Consider the following 18,700-nt stretch of genomic DNA (forward strand, 5'->3'; position numbering starts at 1 on the left):
GTGTTTCCTACTCAGTTGTAATTTTGTCTCTTGATCCTTGAACGTTGGTGGAGAGAGGAGCCCTCCTGGGGTTGAAGTGATTGATCTAGGTAAAATATGGATTTTTACCTTTTTTCTTAAAAAAAAAACCTTGAGTAAAAGATGAAAAGTCTTCAAAAATCAGTGCAATCCAACAAGTATCACTCAGTACATTTTGTCCCTCTAAAGTATCCCATCTATGAAAGTGGGTGTCCAATTTTAGGGGTTCTTCCATAACACGGATTTTCACTATGTTCTCTGGAACCTGTTAGGAAATTAAGGAACAATGCTGGTCTGTCTGGATAGAACACGATGTTCTAGGGATGTTAAAGAAGCAGTAGGCACAACTGTAGGCCAAGGTGGGATACTATAATGGAAATTTTCATTAGTGACAAAGTCAGCAAGACTGTACAAGTAACAGTGATAAGTTGTAAGCAGAGTAGTTGACTGGATCATTGAGTGGCAGCTGTCTTTTATCTTTTACCTGTAACACCTTGCCATTCTTAGCAAGTGTCAAAATATGCTCCCTAGATCCTGGTGACCTTTGCCAGGCTGAATGAGTCTGTCTCATTGTATTGTATTCTCTTCATTAACTTAAATGGCCTCAAGGGGGGAACTGGTCCCAATTTATGACCTAGGCTGAAAGTCTTGGCTCTAACTAATTAACTTATAGTGGTGCCTCAGCTAAATAAAGCTTAATGGATCATTTTTAATCCATTCCATTCAAGAGAAGGAATTTGACACCTCCCTCCTTAAATAGAAATCAAAAATAACTGTAAAATGAAAAATTCCAGAATCAGCTGATTTTCAGAATTTAATGCATTACCAGTTTGAGAACAGTTGTATTCTTGTAGGAAAGTCTGCATCTTTGCTCATTGCACAAGTTAATGCTACCAAGATTTTATAAGAATTTTATAAATATAGGTAGTCATAAATAGTGGTTTAGAGAGTTTCTCATTCAGGACTTATGGAAGCTGTAAAATATTCCCCCAGATGATCATCGAGCAGTTTAATAAACATCCCAGATTCATTTCATAGGCTGCAAAGTGAGAAATTTTTAATATAAGGTCAATGTTGAATTCTTACTATCTCCGTGCTTGGAAACATGTTTCAAGGCAGAGAGGCCATAAGCACGCTTGTTAGCCTTATAGGAAAAAGAAATGCGTAAGAAAGGGGAACAGTAGTTTTAATCCAAGTGAAACCTTGATTTAATCACATACTACTACAACAGTGCCTCTGTTTCGTCTTAGTGTAGTGTGGTTCTCACTCAAACTATGCTTATTATATGAAAATTTCACCCATAATTGCTTGTTAAGTTTTCATTGTAACTCAGTAAAAGAAAACATGTAAAAACTATGACTGAATTTTGTCATTTTATGTAGTATATAAAGTAGTATTGGTGGAAAAACAAAAGCCCCAAACTGTAATAATTCTTAATTCTGATATCTTTCTAAAACAAAATTAAATACCCCCAAATTTCTGGGTACCAAAAGGCTATGGATTATTAAGTGGAGAACTGATTAGAAATGTTTGGCCCTGGATTCTTTGGGTACTCACCATGCTTGTAATTCTTAGGTGATGAAACAGATTTTAAAAATAACTTACAGAGGAAATGTGCTCCTAGATTAAGCTTTCCAAGGAATGTGGAGCTAATAATCGCTGTAGTTGTTGGATTTCTCAAAATCTGAATTGACTTAATCACCAGAAAACATCCTAAACATCCTGAAGTGTCCCTTCATTGTTACCTGGAGTTGTACTAGATGGTTTAAATCTTAATGGGGCTTTTCTCTGTTGTTACAGGGTTTGCAGGTCAACCCCTAGTTTCAGGGCCTGAAAGTATGCTGAACTTTAAGCAGTTACTATAAACTTCATTTGCAATGCTAGTGAATAAATGATAATGATAGAAAAGTTTGTATTTGTTAGAAACTGTTTTCTATAGACATGGAAAACTGCAGTTATTTGAAACTTTGAAATAGTGTGTGTAAAAAGTACTTAACGTGTTTTAAGGGAAAGGGCCTAGAATGTGGTCTGTCTAGTTATGTCTAGGTATAGTTCCTTGGTAGGGTAGGATATTTTGGGGGAGTTGAGACCCAGAACTCCAAGGGTCTAGTAATGATAGTTTAGTGTCTTAAATTTAGGATTAAGTTGATATTTTGCCCATGTTGTTTTATATAGTTCTTGAAAGGTTTGGTTAATTTTATACTTTCATTGGGCTTCCTGACATTGGCTCCTGAATTGAAAAGCCATTGTCATCCTTTAAAATAAAAAAGCAGTGTAAATACAGAGGGCCAAAGCACTCCAGAATCAAGCAGTGATTTCCTGGGTTCATTTCGGATTGTACTCTTGCCTAAAGGAACACATTCCTTCTTTCATCATTGGTATTTATTTAATGCTTTAACGTGTAGAGCACTGTACTAAGCATTTTAGGAGAGTGGTCCTTATTTCTAAAACCTTGCAATCCCGCACTGCAATATTTTTTAGAGAAACCCAGGTGGTAAGGGAGCTAGTTACATTGGTCTTAGAGCAAACTGGGAACTTAAGGACATTCTCCAGAATGTATGAAGATGAAATGGTGGCATCCCACCAGTGTGGCTTCTTAGCCCATCTCCTCTTTATTACATTGATAATAATAATTGTGGTATTTGTTAAGCATTTACTGTGTGCTAGGCAGTGTTCTAAGCACTGGGGTGGGTACAGGCAAATTGGGGTGTCTGTCATACTAACCACAGCACCTGCCCTCTCCTTCCCTTTCTTAGCTGTCGTCCCCATTCTCACCTCTTTTTCCATTCCCTTTGCCTTATTCCCCACCTGTTTCAGAGTGAAACGACAGAAAGATGTGATTATCTTTGTGTTTCTCCATTTCTTTTTTGGAGGGGAGGAACACTGTGGGACATAAGGAGAGGGTTGAAGTTTGAGAATCATTGATTTAGCATGTTTATATGCACAAGATGTCAGGAGACTGATGAGTGCATGTTCCCTGTCAGTGATTTGCTGAGAAGGTTGAAGCTTTTCCTTAGTCTTGCATCAGTTAATTTCTTCATGCCTTTGAGATTGTATTACCAAGACTGCTTTTTGTTTAGTTGAGTGGACTGCATGATGTGGACTTCAGTTAGGTTCTGATTTCTAGTCTTGGATTTGGGAACAATTCTGCCCCTTCATACACAGGTAAGAACGTACTGCTTATATGATGCTGTTCGTTAAACGTGGTATAGGATACAATGTAGGTGACCGTGCGCCTTGAAAGAGCGGAGACTCTTTGAAGCATTCGTGGCACTGTTTTTGGTTCATTTTCATGTCCTTGGGGATGCAGGAGAGCTAAAGTCTCCATCTGGGGTCTGGAAGTGACATGGAAACTGGATATGGCAAGGATAGGGAGAGGTTTGGGAGGGGTCCCCACAGTGCTTTGGAGGAGTATAGTAGGTACACCTTGGGTATCCAGAAAGACTGGAGGAGGCTCAAGAGGAACTTTAGGGATCCCCAGTGCTCATGACAGCATCCGCACTGTCAGTGGAAGTGACATGGACAGGGAAGCATTCCAACAGCAAAGCTCCCTGGAATTCCCAAGGCAAAGCTTCTAGCTTATTTTCAGGTAGCAGCTGCAGGTGGTGTATTGGAGACCAGGGTGAGGAAAGGCAGCAGGCAAACTGGGGGGGCCATATTGCCAATCTGAGAAACCCCTTGCCCTTGGCCCTACACTTTCCCTATCACTTTTCCTGCTGCCCCAGAAGTCGGTTCAGACAATTGAGAGTGCTGGAGATGCTTGAGTCTATGGAGTGACTTCCCAAACTTGGAGTGACTTCTACTCAGACCCTATCTGTCAATCCTCCCCAAAACGAAAAACCTCCAAGTAGTGGATTCAAGAACTGGACAAAGGACCTTTCCCTCTGTGGAGAGCAGGACCAGCAGATTTGTGTTCTGCAACCAGTAGATGCTCAATATTATTAACAGGCCTGAAAGCTTGTCATGATGTGATGTTTAGCATGCCTTCCTGTAGATATCCTATTTTAGGGTGTTTGCTGAGCATAAATAGAAACCTTTATAGGATAAAGTAACTTTTTTATAATTCGGGCACAATAGAAAAAATAAAGGCAAAAATGGATTCAGGGGAAAAGACAAACCCTGCACTAGCTATGGGGTTTTGACTGTCATTTTGAATTTGTAAATTGTTAAATGGTTATCTTTTTTAGACCGTTCAGTCACCCTGAGTGGTAAATCATATTGGAGGAAATTTGTAAGACTCTTTAAGATCTTCAGATTAAAAGTAGATTTTGAGAAATTAGTTACCAGTTTTATTAGGGTAAATGAGAAACATTTCTTACAGCCTTACAAGTAAATGTTAATACTAAGGCTCATTTGAATTGTATTGTCCTGAATTTTATGCCCACAAAGAAGCTCTTTTCCCAGAGAACAGTTACCTCAACCAACTGCTTCCCATTCGAACCGGTAAAGTATTATAGGGAATAAAAACCACATTAAAGGCAAAGTAATATGATACTTACTGTAAATAGATCATTTGTGGAAGTATTCTATTATTTGTTATAGATGTAGTTTGAGGTAACTGAAAAAAGTCGAAGAATATTAGGTTGTGAATTGTGGCTGCTCTTAATCTCCGGTGCTTCTTCTTTTAGGCTCCTCTACAGTTTAGCCTTTAATGCCAGGTTCCTGAGGCATCTCTGGTATCTAATATCTTCAATGACAACCCGGATGATAACAGGGTATGTATCACATTGCTTTGCAAATTGAGCTCAAATAAGTATGAAGAAGTCAAATGTGCTTGACCGAGTGGATCAAAATGGACATATTAAGTTATTTTCATTATTTATTGCCATTATTTTTCCTAGTGAGAAAAGGTATTGGAACCATTTACTTCTGAGTGTACACCTGTCTCAGGCTTGTGGAGAGGGTTAGGATTTCTCAATAACTAGTTCCCCTAGACCAGAGCTGGGAAGGAGTATAAGGAGTGGAGATCTTATGCAGTTGTAAAAAAAGAAAAAAAAAAGCTTCATTCCTCCACTTATATTTTCCTAGTGTGTTTGCTTCTTTTGTTGTTGACAGTTGACCCTCATTGAGCTTCTACCATGTTCTTATTGTTTTGACCCTAAGCATTGTGATGAAACTTGTTACATGGAGTTCTTACAGAAAATAAAAGGTTGCTGCTTTTATCATCCAAATGTGGAACATTAATCCTACAAATAGTATTAGTCTGTTAGGGTAATGTATAAAATTCTCCTTCTACTAGGAGTGAGGTAAGAAGGAATCCCACCAACTTTCTGGTAATACCCAAATTGGGGCCCAAGCAGAAAAACCTTTAGGCAAACTCACAGGAGTTGTCTGCTTTTCAAGATCCAAATATGGGAAGAAACTTCAGCCTTGAGTGACTTCTAGATCAGACCATTGGTAGGAGCCAAACCCTACATCATTGGGAGCCTTTGACACGAAAGGAACCAATTGGAGGATTTTGGTTTTCTGAAGATAGTAATTTTTTTTATTTTACAGAGAATGAATAGCCTATTGGACCTGTCTCATGGCCAGCTTACTTCTCTGTCTGTGCTAAGGTGCAAACTGGTTCTAGCCACCTCTCCTGTTTTTCTAGTAGTTGTTGAGGTAATAGGCTCTGGATAGTAGTTACAGTGCAACTCAGTTTCCCTGGCTGGGTGGTTAGATAAGTGGAAAAAGAGATTGGGAAGCACAAAGACAGGAAATTTTCACTTGTCTATAGCAGAGTCTCACCTTAGCAACCGAGTTATTACTTGTGGGTCTACTCGGTTCTTCCTTAGTTGATAACAACTGGCCCTTTGGCCAGGAAATGGAGGCATGAATTAAAAGAAAAATAAGATGTTAACATATCAAGCATTCATAAGTGACATTAAAAAGTTGGAAAACATTGGAGCGGGTAAGGCATGAAGGCTTAAAAGTAATTCTTTGCTTCTTAGAAGGTTTGGAAAATTGAGTTGTGTATTTTATGAGAGTATTTCATTTTACATCCCAGTAAACAATTTGACAGTTGTTAAACTCAATAACTTGACCTGAGTGAACACATATAGACAAAACGAGGCTGCTCATACTTATGTGAACTTAAGAAGTGTTTAATAGGTCAGTATCCATTTTTTGCCAGTTCCTTTCTCCATGGTGGGGGGGAGGGGTGTGTGTGTGTGTGTGTATAAGAGATCTCATAAAGAAAATTTATACAATGTGAAGATGTCCTTTGGTATAAAAATAAATTAAAATATCAAAATAAGAAATTCATCATAGACTGCTCCACTGTAGATCATTTTAGGTCATTTAGTTCATTTCCGTATTCATGGGGTGGTCCCTTAATTGATTCTGACAAGCTACAAATCTGCCCACTCAGCATGGATATATTCAATAATTTATTCAATTATTTGGCTATTTCGTCCTGCTATAGTTATATGGCTTCCATGTTCTTTTAGCGTGGCCTAGTGGAAAGAGCACCATGTTGGGAGTCAGAGGATGTGGTTTCTAATCCCGGCTCCGCCACTTGTCTGCTGTGTGACCTTGGGCAAGCCACTTCACTTCTCTGTGCCTGTTACCTCATCTGTAAAGTAGAGATTAAGACTGTGAGCCCCACGTGGGACAACCTGATTACCTTGTATCTACCCCAGTGCTTACAGCAGTGCTTGGCACATAGTAAGCGCTTAACAAATTATTATTATTATTGTTATTAAATTCATTTTGTTTTTCTCTCCCTTAATAGTAATGGTATTTATTAAGTGCTGAGTACAGAGCACTGTACTAAGTACTGAGAAATAGAAATGGTCCGAGTTCCTGGGGAGGACTCAGAATCTTAAAACATTAGCATGTATTCTCCCTGTGGGCAGGGAGTAGGTGTTTTGCTTCTGATGTTGTCTTCTAAGTGTATATTACAAGGTTTCAGTCTCAGTTAAGCACTCTGTGCATACCAGTGAATGATTGATTTTGCTTTTGAGGCTTAACTCTTTGTTTAAAAATGTGAGGGAAGTGCTGGCTGGCAACACATGAGAACTCCTAGCAGTCCTATAATCCCTGACGGCTCCAATGCTGTAGCATCTGTGACATGCATCAGAAAGTTTTGCCTAAAATAGCATAAATCTAGAGGTAGGTACATGTGACTTTTACACTTCTGCCACTCACAGGGCCATCCCTAGGTGGGTGCAAGACCGCTAACCCAATGCAGGAGAGGTAGAAAGAGTGCTTCTGAGTCTACTCCCTCCCTCATTTCGATGTTATGAAGAGGCAGTGGGTCTCCCGTCTCCCCCTTCCATGCCCTCCCTCCTCCCCCCACAGAGGATCCTACACCTCCAGGAGAGTTGGACCTCCAGAGAGCTACAGTTTGTGGGGCAGTGGGAAGGGAGAAGGAGGGGTGGTCAGGTGGGAAATGCAGGAGTTAGTATGCCAGTAACTTAGACTCAGCTGTGGTATGTGACTACTCCTGCATCCTTGATTTTCAACAAGGCTGCCATTTTCTGGCATTCCACTTATTGGTGGCGGTGACCAAATGAGCCAAAGGCCCTCTGTCCCCTGCCTTTATTCCATCTAGTGAACAGTCATTTTCCAAACACCCACCCTATGTAAGAACTTGTTAAAGGCACTGTGGGGAGTTGCCTCAAATGAATTAATAACCTAAAAAGAACCAAAAACTTATACTTACTCTCTGTAAAAGTGCACCATTTTAAGCTTGAATCTCAGTGATATGTGAAGGCGAGACGAAAGCTAGGCAACAAAGGGCCTTGAGTAGAGTAGACTGAGAGCAGTTTGGGAAAACTTTGAGGAGGTGAACTATAAGTAGAAAGGAGTAGGGAGGATAAGTTAGGGGAAAAGTGGTTGAGGAGTGGAAGAGGGAGAAGTGGATTTAAGGGCCACAAAGAGTATACTTGATTAGAGAAAAGATCATAGCCAGGAAAGTATTAAGGAAAAGGCCAACAACTATTGATGGAGAGCCTTGCAATTCACATTTGGAGGGACAAATTCTAAACTTGCTAAGTTACATAGTTTGAATAAAATTTTAAAAGATTTGATGAGGGATGGCACCTCACTCATTGCAGCTAGATATTAAAATGTTATCTATCACCTCACCCAAAGGCCAGATGTAGAAATAGGTCCTATCACAAAGTAGGGTGATTACCTCAATTATTGTTTGTCTGCATTTTGGAACAGCCTCTCTGTATTTTAAGATAATGGACAGAGTTAAGGTAAATGTAGGGGATGTTTATTTTTTGTTTAAACTGATTTTTATAGTTTCTGAACTTGAACAGAAATGCTTTTTTGTCTTCTCTCCTCTGTCTATTTTTATGCTTTTATTTTTATGAGAGAGAGAGAGAGAGAGAACACATGCATCAGAGTGAAAGATTGCTCTCTTTCAGGTTTGAAGATAATCTGGCTGATAGAGGTTTTTCAGGGTTTGTGAGTGTGGCCGATAAGACCACCGTATGGCCGGATCATACACATGTATAGATTTTTCCCCCTGCTACACTGTTGTATTCGTTATTCAAAAAAGCATGGAGGTTCAGCAAACTCTTGGGCATCTCAAAGGCTTATGATTGCCTCTGTTTGAGGAAATTGAACAAGGAGGTGGGAAACACTTGAGTAGTTAGTGTAAGTGTCCCAGGGAAAGGATTCAGAACATTTTTGGGACCACCACCCTGGCAGAGACCTCACAAATTTTCCCACTAGCAGCTTTGGACTTGGAACGTTGGACCTGGGAATTTATTTATAATCCACCCTCATTCCGAGAGTCCAGAATTACTGGCCAGAGAGGAGGTGCTTGGTCCCAAGATAAATTCCATTGCATATCTGGAAGCATATTTTTTTGCTCATTTTTATTGGAATTCCAGTGAATTCCCAAGGAGAAAAAGGTATCTTGATTGCTAGATTAATCTGAAATTTGTATAAAAATTGAAGAGGGCATTCCTTTTTTCTTTTTTTATTTAAGGTCTATGGTACCACTGCTTCAAGTGATATCCAGAGGATCTCCGATGTCTTTAGAAGATTCCAGCCGGATCATACCACTCTTCTATCTTTTTAGTTCCTTGTTTAGTCATTCACTAATTTCAATACACGATAATGAATTCTTTGGTGACCCCATAGAAGGTAAGAGTTTTGAGGAAGCAGACGAAGAGGAAGTATGTACGTTTATTTTTTGTAAACTTGAACAGACTGTAAGGTTTCATCAAGTAGCATGCGTTAAGCTTTTCCTTAAGTTTTAAATGTACTAATTTAGCAAAATGTAATGTTGTAGTCGTAGGGCAAAGACAATCATCAATGATGCCTTTTACACTAGAAGAGCTGATAATATTATCCCGCTGCCTTCGAGATGCATGCTTGGGAATCATCAAGTTGGCTTACCCTGAAACAAAGCCAGAAGTCCGTGAAGAATATATTGCAGCATTTAGAAGTGTTGGAGTAACAACCAACAGTGAAATGCAGCAGTGCATACAAACAGAACAAAAACGGTGGATTCAGTTGTTTAAGGTATGAAGTATAATTTTTTTAATGTAGGTCAGGTACAGTTTTACATTGGCTTAGCTTGACTAATAATGAAAACTACAGTGCTGTTTTATTAGACATTCTGGATTTGAGAAATTATGCCAGCAGTTGAATGATCTGTTTTTCTGCTGTTCCTATTACTGCAAAGTCACTTGAAGACTCTCCGTTTTTCCAGTCTTATCTTCTGCTGTGTATTTTAATTGATTTTCGTATGTGGAAATAAGGGCACAGGTTTAATGCAGACTTAATGTAAATTCCCCCGAAGGGTATTACCTTATTATTATACTCACTTTACCGTTAGTAGCCGCAGAATGTTGGTGGCAACCCCTCCCTAGGCGCGTCCCCCCCGCCAACCCCCAGCGTCTCCCACCTCCCACCAAGAATGTAACTGCTGCAAAAAAGAAAAAAAGGGTGCTTGGCTTGCCATGAAATTTCTGCAGCAAACACATCTAGTCAGCTAAAATTGCTCATTAAAGGAGTGGAAGCAGAAGAAATGCATTTTCCAAATTGAAAGCTAGATTTACAGTCCGTTTAATACTAGCGACCTCTCGCACACTAATGTTCAGTTCGAGTCATCAGCTGTCCCTTTAGGTCTTTTATCACTGCTTTTGTCAAGCTATCTATTTAATTGAAAGAAGTTAATTGAATGAAAATGATCAACTAAGCTTGTATTAATATTGCTAATGGAACTTTCTTCTTGGCCATGTTTGGAGAAAGATGTCATGCTAGACTTTAGGAAAGGCCCATTAATGCTTGCACTTAACCTGATGGGCTAATTAAGGAATGCTTATTCATTCTACAAGTCTGCGATAGCCTCTATCCAGCCCATTCTGCCTGATTTTACAACACATTTCACTTATGAGCATGAGCATTAGTAGCAGTGAGAGTAACTGATAATGTTTTGATTGCACTGAATACAGTACTAATGCATCACTGAATTTATAATTTGGGCAGATTGATGTAATATATGTTTGCACAATTTAATTTAATTACCTGTCTTTATATGACCAAATAAACTTTCAATTTAAAGGTCACAAATTGAGCCCCTTAATATGTCTCTTTTTCCAGGAATGTCACTGCATTAAGGCTTTTTCAAGTGAAAATAATGTATTTTCTCCATTTGTGACATATTTATCCACTACAGTTGTGTTAATGTAAGTTTCTCCTCTTATAAGGACTTCAGAATCTTGAGAGCTAAGGTATTACATAATGGAGAATATCAAATTTTCTATACGGTGTTCAAAAAATTCATTGCTTAACTTCAGCTCTTGGGACATCTAAAAAAGTCGTATCATTGGGGTACCTGTTGGAGTCATATAATTCAAGAAAGCCCATTTTCTTCCCAGAAACATAGTGTTTTATCCAAGAAACAAATTGTTAACTAGAGGTTCTTGTTTAGTTTAGACATGTAGTCCTCAACAATGGATCCACTATTAGGAAAAGGAACAATTAGGGTGAAAGTTCATCTTCTTTGTTAGGTTTCTGATTTGGAATTGTGGCCTTTGAAAGGCCTTTTGGATATTGTATTGGCTGTTTCAAAGGCAAAGCAATTGTTAATTGCCAATTCACAGTGGAAAATATATATTAAAGCTAATCTCGCTGTCAGACTCATCTTTTTTAATTGAAAAAAAATCAAGATTTTCTTTTAACTTACCTTTTGGTTATAAATTCAATTTTAGAAAGAGAAACTTATTAATGTATAAGTTTTTAAGAAGAGGAAAGTTTCAGAAACCAGAGTGTTTCGTTTACATTCACATATGAAATGAAACAGTGTTGCCAGAATTGAGCAAGTTTCCGAAGAAAACCAGGGTGTTTCATTTACATTTACATATGAAGTGAAAAAGTGTTGCTAGAATTGAGCAAATTTCTGAAGAAAACCAGCGTTTCACTTACATTCACATTTGAAATGGAACAGTGCTAGACCTGAGCAAGTTTCTGTCTATCTAATTATTTCATAGCTTATTCATATGCAGTTTGAATGGCAGTCTCTAACAAAAAGTAAATCAGAGATTAAATGAGAATTTTGCTCAAAATTATTTTTCCACTTTTATGAAATTGAATGTCAGATTTGAAAGTGACAAGCCCTGATTCTTTAAACCACCAACTATTCTTGTCTTCCAGCATTTTGTTGGTTGTCCTGAAATAATTTGTGTGAGAGGTTTTGCTTGCTGATAGTTGAACATAGACTTTTAAGTGGATCCAGTCATCTTTCTTTGTCAAGACGAGAATTGAGGTCATTTTACTAAGCCCACCATTGACACTGCTAAAACAGTTTATACATTTATCAAATTTATAAACTCCTTCTTCTGAAGTTTAATTTACAGCCGTAATTGCTTTTGCTGTGTGGGAAAGGCAATCTTATTTTTTGATGTGCCCTTTGAGGGCAAAATCGAGAGTCTTGGCATTTTACTGTCTCAACTTTTAGAAAGCCAGTCACGTAAGTTAAAACTTTTAAGATAGCTGCTTCTGTGCTAGGATTTTTCCTTGTAGCTGTAATGTGGGAGGGCAGAACAAAGGGAATCTTAGGGCTTTGTGACTTATCTAACCTGAACAACTGGATTTTGCTAGGTGATAAAGCACAGACCCTAACAATAAAAAATTATCCTAATAGAGCTGCCCACCTTTCCCTCAACTTTACGAGGTACTTGGCTACAAACAGCATCTTGAAAGGCCTTTTGTTTGGAAACTAAAGCCCTAGCCTTTTATAAATTGCCTTACACATCTTGTGATTGTTGGCGTGAGTGAGCTTGGAGAGCATTGTAAGAAAAGACCTCTATCGTTCATTCATTCAGTTGTATTTATTGAGCGCTTACTGTGTGCAGAGCACTCGAAAAGGGTGTTTCTTTTCACCACTCTTTAAAATGTAGTTCTTAAGCATCAAATCAGACTTGAATCTGGGTGGGTTAGGTCAATCTTTTCAGTAGACTCTCAAGTTTTCTTAGAGTTAAAGCCATTAACAGTGTTAAAGCTGTTCAGGGACTCCAGGTCTCCCTAAAATATTGTACTTTATTAAGTAAGCACCCACAATAGGCTAGACACTGAATGGAGCCTAAGTCACAGTCTAAACATTTAAATGAGTTTTTGTTGTTAGATACTAGTAATTGTGATATGTGTTAAGCGCTTACTGTGTGCTGAGCTCTGTAAAGCTTCGGGCTGTGTACAAGATAATCAGGTCCCCCATGAGGCTCCCAATCTAAGTAGGAGGGAGAACAGATATTGAATTTCCCTTTTACGGATGAGGGAACTGAGGCCCAGGGAAATGAAGTGATTTGCCCATGGTCACATAGCAAGCAACAGGTGGAGTTGGGATTGGAAACCAGGTCCTCTGACTTCCAGCCAGGCCTGCCTTCTTTCCACTAAGCCACACGGCTGCTAATATTGCTCTTAGAAATTCTGTCTCTTTCTGAGTGTTTTAGAAATTCTGTCTCTTTCTGAGTGTTTTTTTCTTTTCTCATTCTTGTTGTATAAGGCTCCACTTTAATGGGCATTTTAATATTTTTGAAAAATATAAATTGTTAATTTCTCTGTGTACATTTTACATTTACAAACCAATTTAAATTATATTTCAATAGTTGAAGGTATTTAAGCTGGTTTTCAGAAATATATTTTAATATCGCCTTGCTGATAATTCAGTAATGTATTAGCCAGCAAAGACACATATGTGTGTGTACGTGCATATTTGTGCACACACACACATTCACTTTCATGTGGTGTAGTTGACCACCATACTTGAAGATGACGTTCCTATTCGTGAAGTTGCTTAGGAGTATGGAGTGTGGCTAGAAAGATTGCTGTAAGCCTGATAGTGCTAAGCATCAAGTGCTCAAATATTGTCCTTGTCAGAGGTGGGCAGAATCATGTTCCCCGCAATATAGCTTTTCCTTGGTTCTTTTACGTCTCCTCCCAGAATCTCTAGATTTGTTTTCTCTGACCATCTCTCCTGCCACTCTTTAATTCTGCCCAACTCCAACTTTTACAGCATGTCTTTTGATGGGACCCTTAAACTTCATCTTTCATGATTAATGGGAAAAATCCCCAAATATCTAGACCAATTTATCCCCTTAAAATTTTAGTTATGGGCATTTGTAATCACCTGGTATAGTGTGGGTGGAGCAGTAATCTGATATTTCTTTCAATTGGAAGCCATAAAATATCTTTTTAAACAAAAAGCAATCAGAGCTTGAACAGTATATGTACATATGCATTGTATAGCATCCGGAGACTAACCAGATGCCACATGCTGAATGGACAGTTTAATCTGTAGAAAATCTGTCCTGGAGATTTGTACTCTGAATTTTTAAAGTGCAGTCATGATTGGTTAAAATGAGGGAGGGAAGCATGTTACTATTAGGATTTCAACATTCAACCAAGCATATTTTTTAACCTTATAGCCACCAGTTAAAAATCAGTAGTATTAATAAGCTCTTATTGTGTGCAAAACACTGTACTGTGCACTTGGGAAAGCACAGAACAAGAGGTGGTAGAGACATTTCCTGCCTCCCATAAGCTTGTGCTCAAAAAAAACATATAGTAATGTAAGTGAGTGTATTCTTTCAGTTGGAGACTCTTTCCATGAAAGTTCTCCTTTCCATTAGCTGAATTCCAGTTCTGCCTAACTTTTGTTTTTAAGTTTACTGTTCATATTTTCCCAAATACGTTGCAAGGCTGCCAGTCACAGTGCTAATGAGAACATAAAGCATTCAAATAAATGAGAATTCATCAAATCAGAGGCTTTATAGGATCCAGGTCTTTTTCGCATTTTTCATTTCAGCTTTGCTGTACTTCATTTGGCAGAATGCGACTTCAGAAGTAATCGGCTTAAACTTTTAATTTTCTGATTTTATGTTGGACAGTTATTTGTGGCATAGATAATCTAAGGAAAAATGTAAAGTTTTCTTTCAGTTCTCAATTCTAGGTTCATCATGTTCTTCAAAATATTTGCTTTTGGGGGACTATGATCAATCAGTCAGTGGTATTGAGTGTTGGCTGTGTGTTGAGCGCTGTTCTGAGGACTTGGGAAAGGGCAGTATAATAGAGTTGGTAGGCATGATTCCTTCCACAAATAGCACACAGTCCACAAGAGGAGACATAATAAAATTAATTATCAATAGGGAAATAGGGTCAAAGGATATTTGCAAAGTGCTGTGGAACTGAGGTGAATATCAAAGTGCTTAAGGAGTACACAGCCAAGTTCATTGTTGACAATGAGGAAGGGTGGCTAGGGGAGATGAGGGGTTAGTCAAGGGAGGCCTCTTGGGGGGGGGGGGGATGTGATTTTAAGAGGGTTTTGAAGGTGGGAGAGTAGTGGGCTGTCAGATATGAAGAGGGTGAGACAGCCTCCAGGTCAGAGAGACGGCGTGGGCAAGGGGTTAGCGGAGGGATAGATGAGATCGAGGTACAGAGAGTAGGTTGGAGTTAGAGGACTGGAGAGTGTGTATTGGATATCATGCAATAGGAAATCAGCCTGGTAAGCTAGGAGGGAGCAAGCTGACTGAATTGCTTTTAAAGGTGAGAGTAAAGGCATTTTTGCCTGTCTACTTGTTTTGTTGTCTGTGTCCCCTTTCTAGACTGTGAGCCCGTTGTTGAGCAGGAATTGTCTCTATCTGTTGCTGAATTATACTTCCCAACGGCTTAGTACAGTGCTGTGCACACAGTAAGTGCTCAGTAAATGCGACTGAATGAATGAATGTTTGTGGAGGTGGATGGGTAACCATTGGAAGTTTTTGAGAAGTGGGGAGGTCTGTAATGAATAGTTTTGTGGAATGATGAGCCGGGCAGCAGAGTGAAGTATGGACTGGAAAGGAGAGAGACAGGAGGCAAGGAGGTCAGTGAGGATGCTATTGCGGTAGTGAAGGTGGGAAATACGTCTTTAGATCAACATGGTGGTAGTATGGATGGAGAGAAAAGGGCTCCAAGAAATCTCACTTCCAGTGGTAGTGTAGGATTTTGGGGGCAGAGATTGGAACCTAAGGTGAAAAGTTGGGGTTCTACAGTTCTTTATCAGGAAAAAAACCAAAACAAAATGATTTAAGATTTATCAGGAAAAAAGCCATGTAATATAAAGTGGCTACTGTGGAAGCAAGCAAAATAATGCAACTGAGATGGTGTGGCCAACAATACTTTTATAGCAATTTTTAAAGGGGTCATTTATGGTTTTTCTAAATTATCACATTCAGCATGTCATTTGCTGCTACTTACTTTGATTTTGGCTCCTTTGGCTCCTGGTAAATAACTGCTTTGTATGTATGATACAGTCCTGTGATCTGCAGAAGGAAGCACTTTTCAGTAAACTGGTTATGGTGGTGATTTATGGCCAAATCTCAATTACTTAATCACATCTGCTTAAGTTATTTAGATGAAAGAATTGTGTAGTGGTGTTTTGAATTGTGCTCCTTTGATTTCTAATTAGTGGTATTGCTTACCTTTGCACAATTTACGTTGCAGTACTTGTTTATATTAAGTAAGCTTCTTCCTACTCTAGGTTATCACCAATCTAGTGAAAATGTTGAAGTCCAGAGACACGAGAAGAAATTTTTGTCCACCAAACCACTGGCTTTCAGAACAAGAAAACATTAAAGCAGATAAGGTAATATTGAATTTTCTTTATCATCTCTTCTAGAAACCTCCCCTCAGTGTTGTCTTACTTTCCTTGAAATTTTAAAAATAATTTTTAGTATATCAAATCCAAGAATTGGGGGTTTTGACTCTTCCAAGTCTTAATATTGACAAAAAAACCCACCCTTTCTTCCTGCTTCCATGTGGGAAAATATATAGCGGAGTGTAATACACATATAAATTTGTACCCTGAACCAGGAGGATTTCAGCTTAGTAAAACCTGATACGGCATTAAAATGGAATTGAATCTGAATTTCCAATTCCATTTGGAAATTAATGATTAGATGGTGGAATATAAATGATCTTCCTAGAAAACTGAAGGCTTAGCCTGTAATTGGGGCATAAGCATTTTAAACATGTATTCAGTGCTTAAAAGATGCTCTAGAGGTAGGCCTGATCTCAGACTTTCAAGAGAATATTGGGTAGTGGGATAAAAACTTATGCAAACCTCTGTGTCGTTCTTTACTGAAGACATGAAGACATGATAATAGGGATATAAGAAATCCCTTGTGAGTTCTTTAGGTGGAAAAAATGGTAACACCACTGGCCAGGCGCATTACCCACTCAGCCTCTTTTCCTATTTGCCATTGTTTCTTTCCAAAGCAGGATCTATTCTTTAAGAAATCATCTGCCAAATTGAGCACTTGGATTTAAAAGCATTAGAAAATTATTGTTCAGTGTGACCTTTGGGAGCCTAATTATATCAAAGATAATTCAACAAGCTCACGTAGTATGGTCTGGATGGAGTTTTTTTATGTACATGGAAAAGGAGGAGAAAAAAGGGTACCGTGAATTGTTCTTTGTATTAGAAAATTTGTTGCTTTTGATTTCTTGCACTTAATTTCAATGATATTGGCTTAGTCACACAATTGACAATTTCTTTACTGTGATCCCTTGACCTGTGACAGAGTGCGTTTGCTGAGATTGTTTGTAGACTAGGCCATTGACAGAATTCTCCATTTGTCCTCTAAAGCAGTTTCACAGCTGCTACGTTTACATCCATCTGGTGTACTGTAGTGAAGGGGGTCATCAACATTCACCTGTTTAACTGTTGAGGTTTTACTGTTCAGCAAAATTGCTGAGTTTAGGTTTGTGCATATTTAAAAATAGTCTGACATGATAAAGGTAGAAAATGGCAGGGAGAAGATCAGAAGATAAATTGAGCAGTCGGAGAGATGGGAAACAAAGAAATTGGGGGAGGAAGCATAAATGCATGAACTCTGTGTCTGGTTGGGGCTTTGGTTTGTATTATAGTCCGTATAATAATAAATACTAACGAACGACCGTTCATTGCAAGGTAACACAGCTTTATGTGCCGTCAGCCAGACATGTGTGGAGAGTCCGAAGAATGGGGAGAATAGGACCATTGCAGTCTACCCTGGATGGTAAGTTGTGTGGGTTGATTTTTATTTTCATAAGTGGCCAGTAGTAGTAGATGCCAGTGAGTCAAGTGATTTACCAACTCCTCTGCAAATTTGAAATGGTTCTTTGTATCCATTGCCTTCCTGTTCTTACCTAGCAAATCAGAGGATCCATAGTATATGGGGAGGTGACAAGTCCAGTGTTCCCAGGTCTGCTTTTGGATCCCCTCAAGGAACAGGCGCAGACTCAAAATTCACACCAGGACTGCAACAATGTGCTGCAAAATGTCTTCAGTTGTAGACACGTTGAGTTGCTCAATCCTAGTTGTTGAGCACCTGTGCAAAGCACTCTTCTAAGTGCTTGGGCAAGTCTAGTAGAGGTAAAAGACATGATACCTGCCCTCAAGGATTTTACATGAGCATTATGGGTGGGCTAATTGCTAGTTTATAATGATTAAATCCAATTTTGGAATCTAATATAAGGTATTTCAAGTATTTAGGGTTTTTTTTGGTTGCCTACTTTTTGTGGAGCCAGTGAGCCGTTCCAGTGATAATGGTTCCTGGCACATTTAGTTTTCATGCTTGAGTTCTTTTTCTCTCCATTTCCTTAGGATTATTTCAGACATCAGTCTGTTTTTTTTTTTCTGTTGCCACCCTTAAATAGTAATTGTTAAGCACTTTTATGGAGTTTTTTAATAATAATTTTTAAAATTGCATTTGTAGACACTTCACATATGTGATGCCAAGACAGACATTTTTGTATTCTCCCAAACCAGCTCAAGTTGGAATCACACTTTCACAATTGTATTATTTGTACATCAGCCAGTGTAGTTCATACACTGGGCTTAGATAAGAAAATTATTGAATGAAAACTTTTAATGCAATTGCTCTTTCTCCATAAAAATTATTTTTAAGAATATATTACGTACCTTTTGTTTGCACACAAGCAGTATCCACAAAATGACTAATAAACTGTCTAGGATCTTATGTTCAAGGAACTGTTTTGACTCCTGTAGTTCAGCAGCCTTTGGACATGCAGTAGGTTCTGCTATATCCATATGTTTTCATTATAAATCTAGATATAACGTCATGGAAGAATTAAGGACTCTCAAGAAGTAATGTTGCTGACCTTCCTAGTTTCTGCCTCAATGTAGTGCACTGTTCAATACTTTGTGATTCTTTGTGTTTTTGCATTTTTTTTGTGAAATACACAGGCAAGGGTA

General features: G+C 38.6%; 1 protein-coding gene across 1 annotated transcript in view; it reads left to right on the forward strand.

Annotated features, from left to right (window-relative positions):
- Nucleotides 1–18,700, forward strand: part of UBE3C (ubiquitin protein ligase E3C) — a 117,194-nt gene that overhangs the window by 37,422 nt on the left and 61,072 nt on the right. The window contains exons 11-15 of the mRNA XM_038755613.1: nucleotides 4,647–4,733; nucleotides 8,948–9,105; nucleotides 9,254–9,486; nucleotides 15,983–16,087; nucleotides 17,414–17,501. Coding sequence (XP_038611541.1) covers nucleotides 4,647–4,733; nucleotides 8,948–9,105; nucleotides 9,254–9,486; nucleotides 15,983–16,087; nucleotides 17,414–17,501 — 671 coding nt within the window. The remainder of the gene's footprint in view (nucleotides 1–4,646; nucleotides 4,734–8,947; nucleotides 9,106–9,253; nucleotides 9,487–15,982; nucleotides 16,088–17,413; nucleotides 17,502–18,700) is intronic.

This window comes from Tachyglossus aculeatus, chromosome 13 (assembly GCF_015852505.1).
Source record: "Tachyglossus aculeatus isolate mTacAcu1 chromosome 13, mTacAcu1.pri, whole genome shotgun sequence".
Taxonomy (NCBI): Eukaryota; Metazoa; Chordata; class Mammalia; order Monotremata; family Tachyglossidae; genus Tachyglossus; species Tachyglossus aculeatus.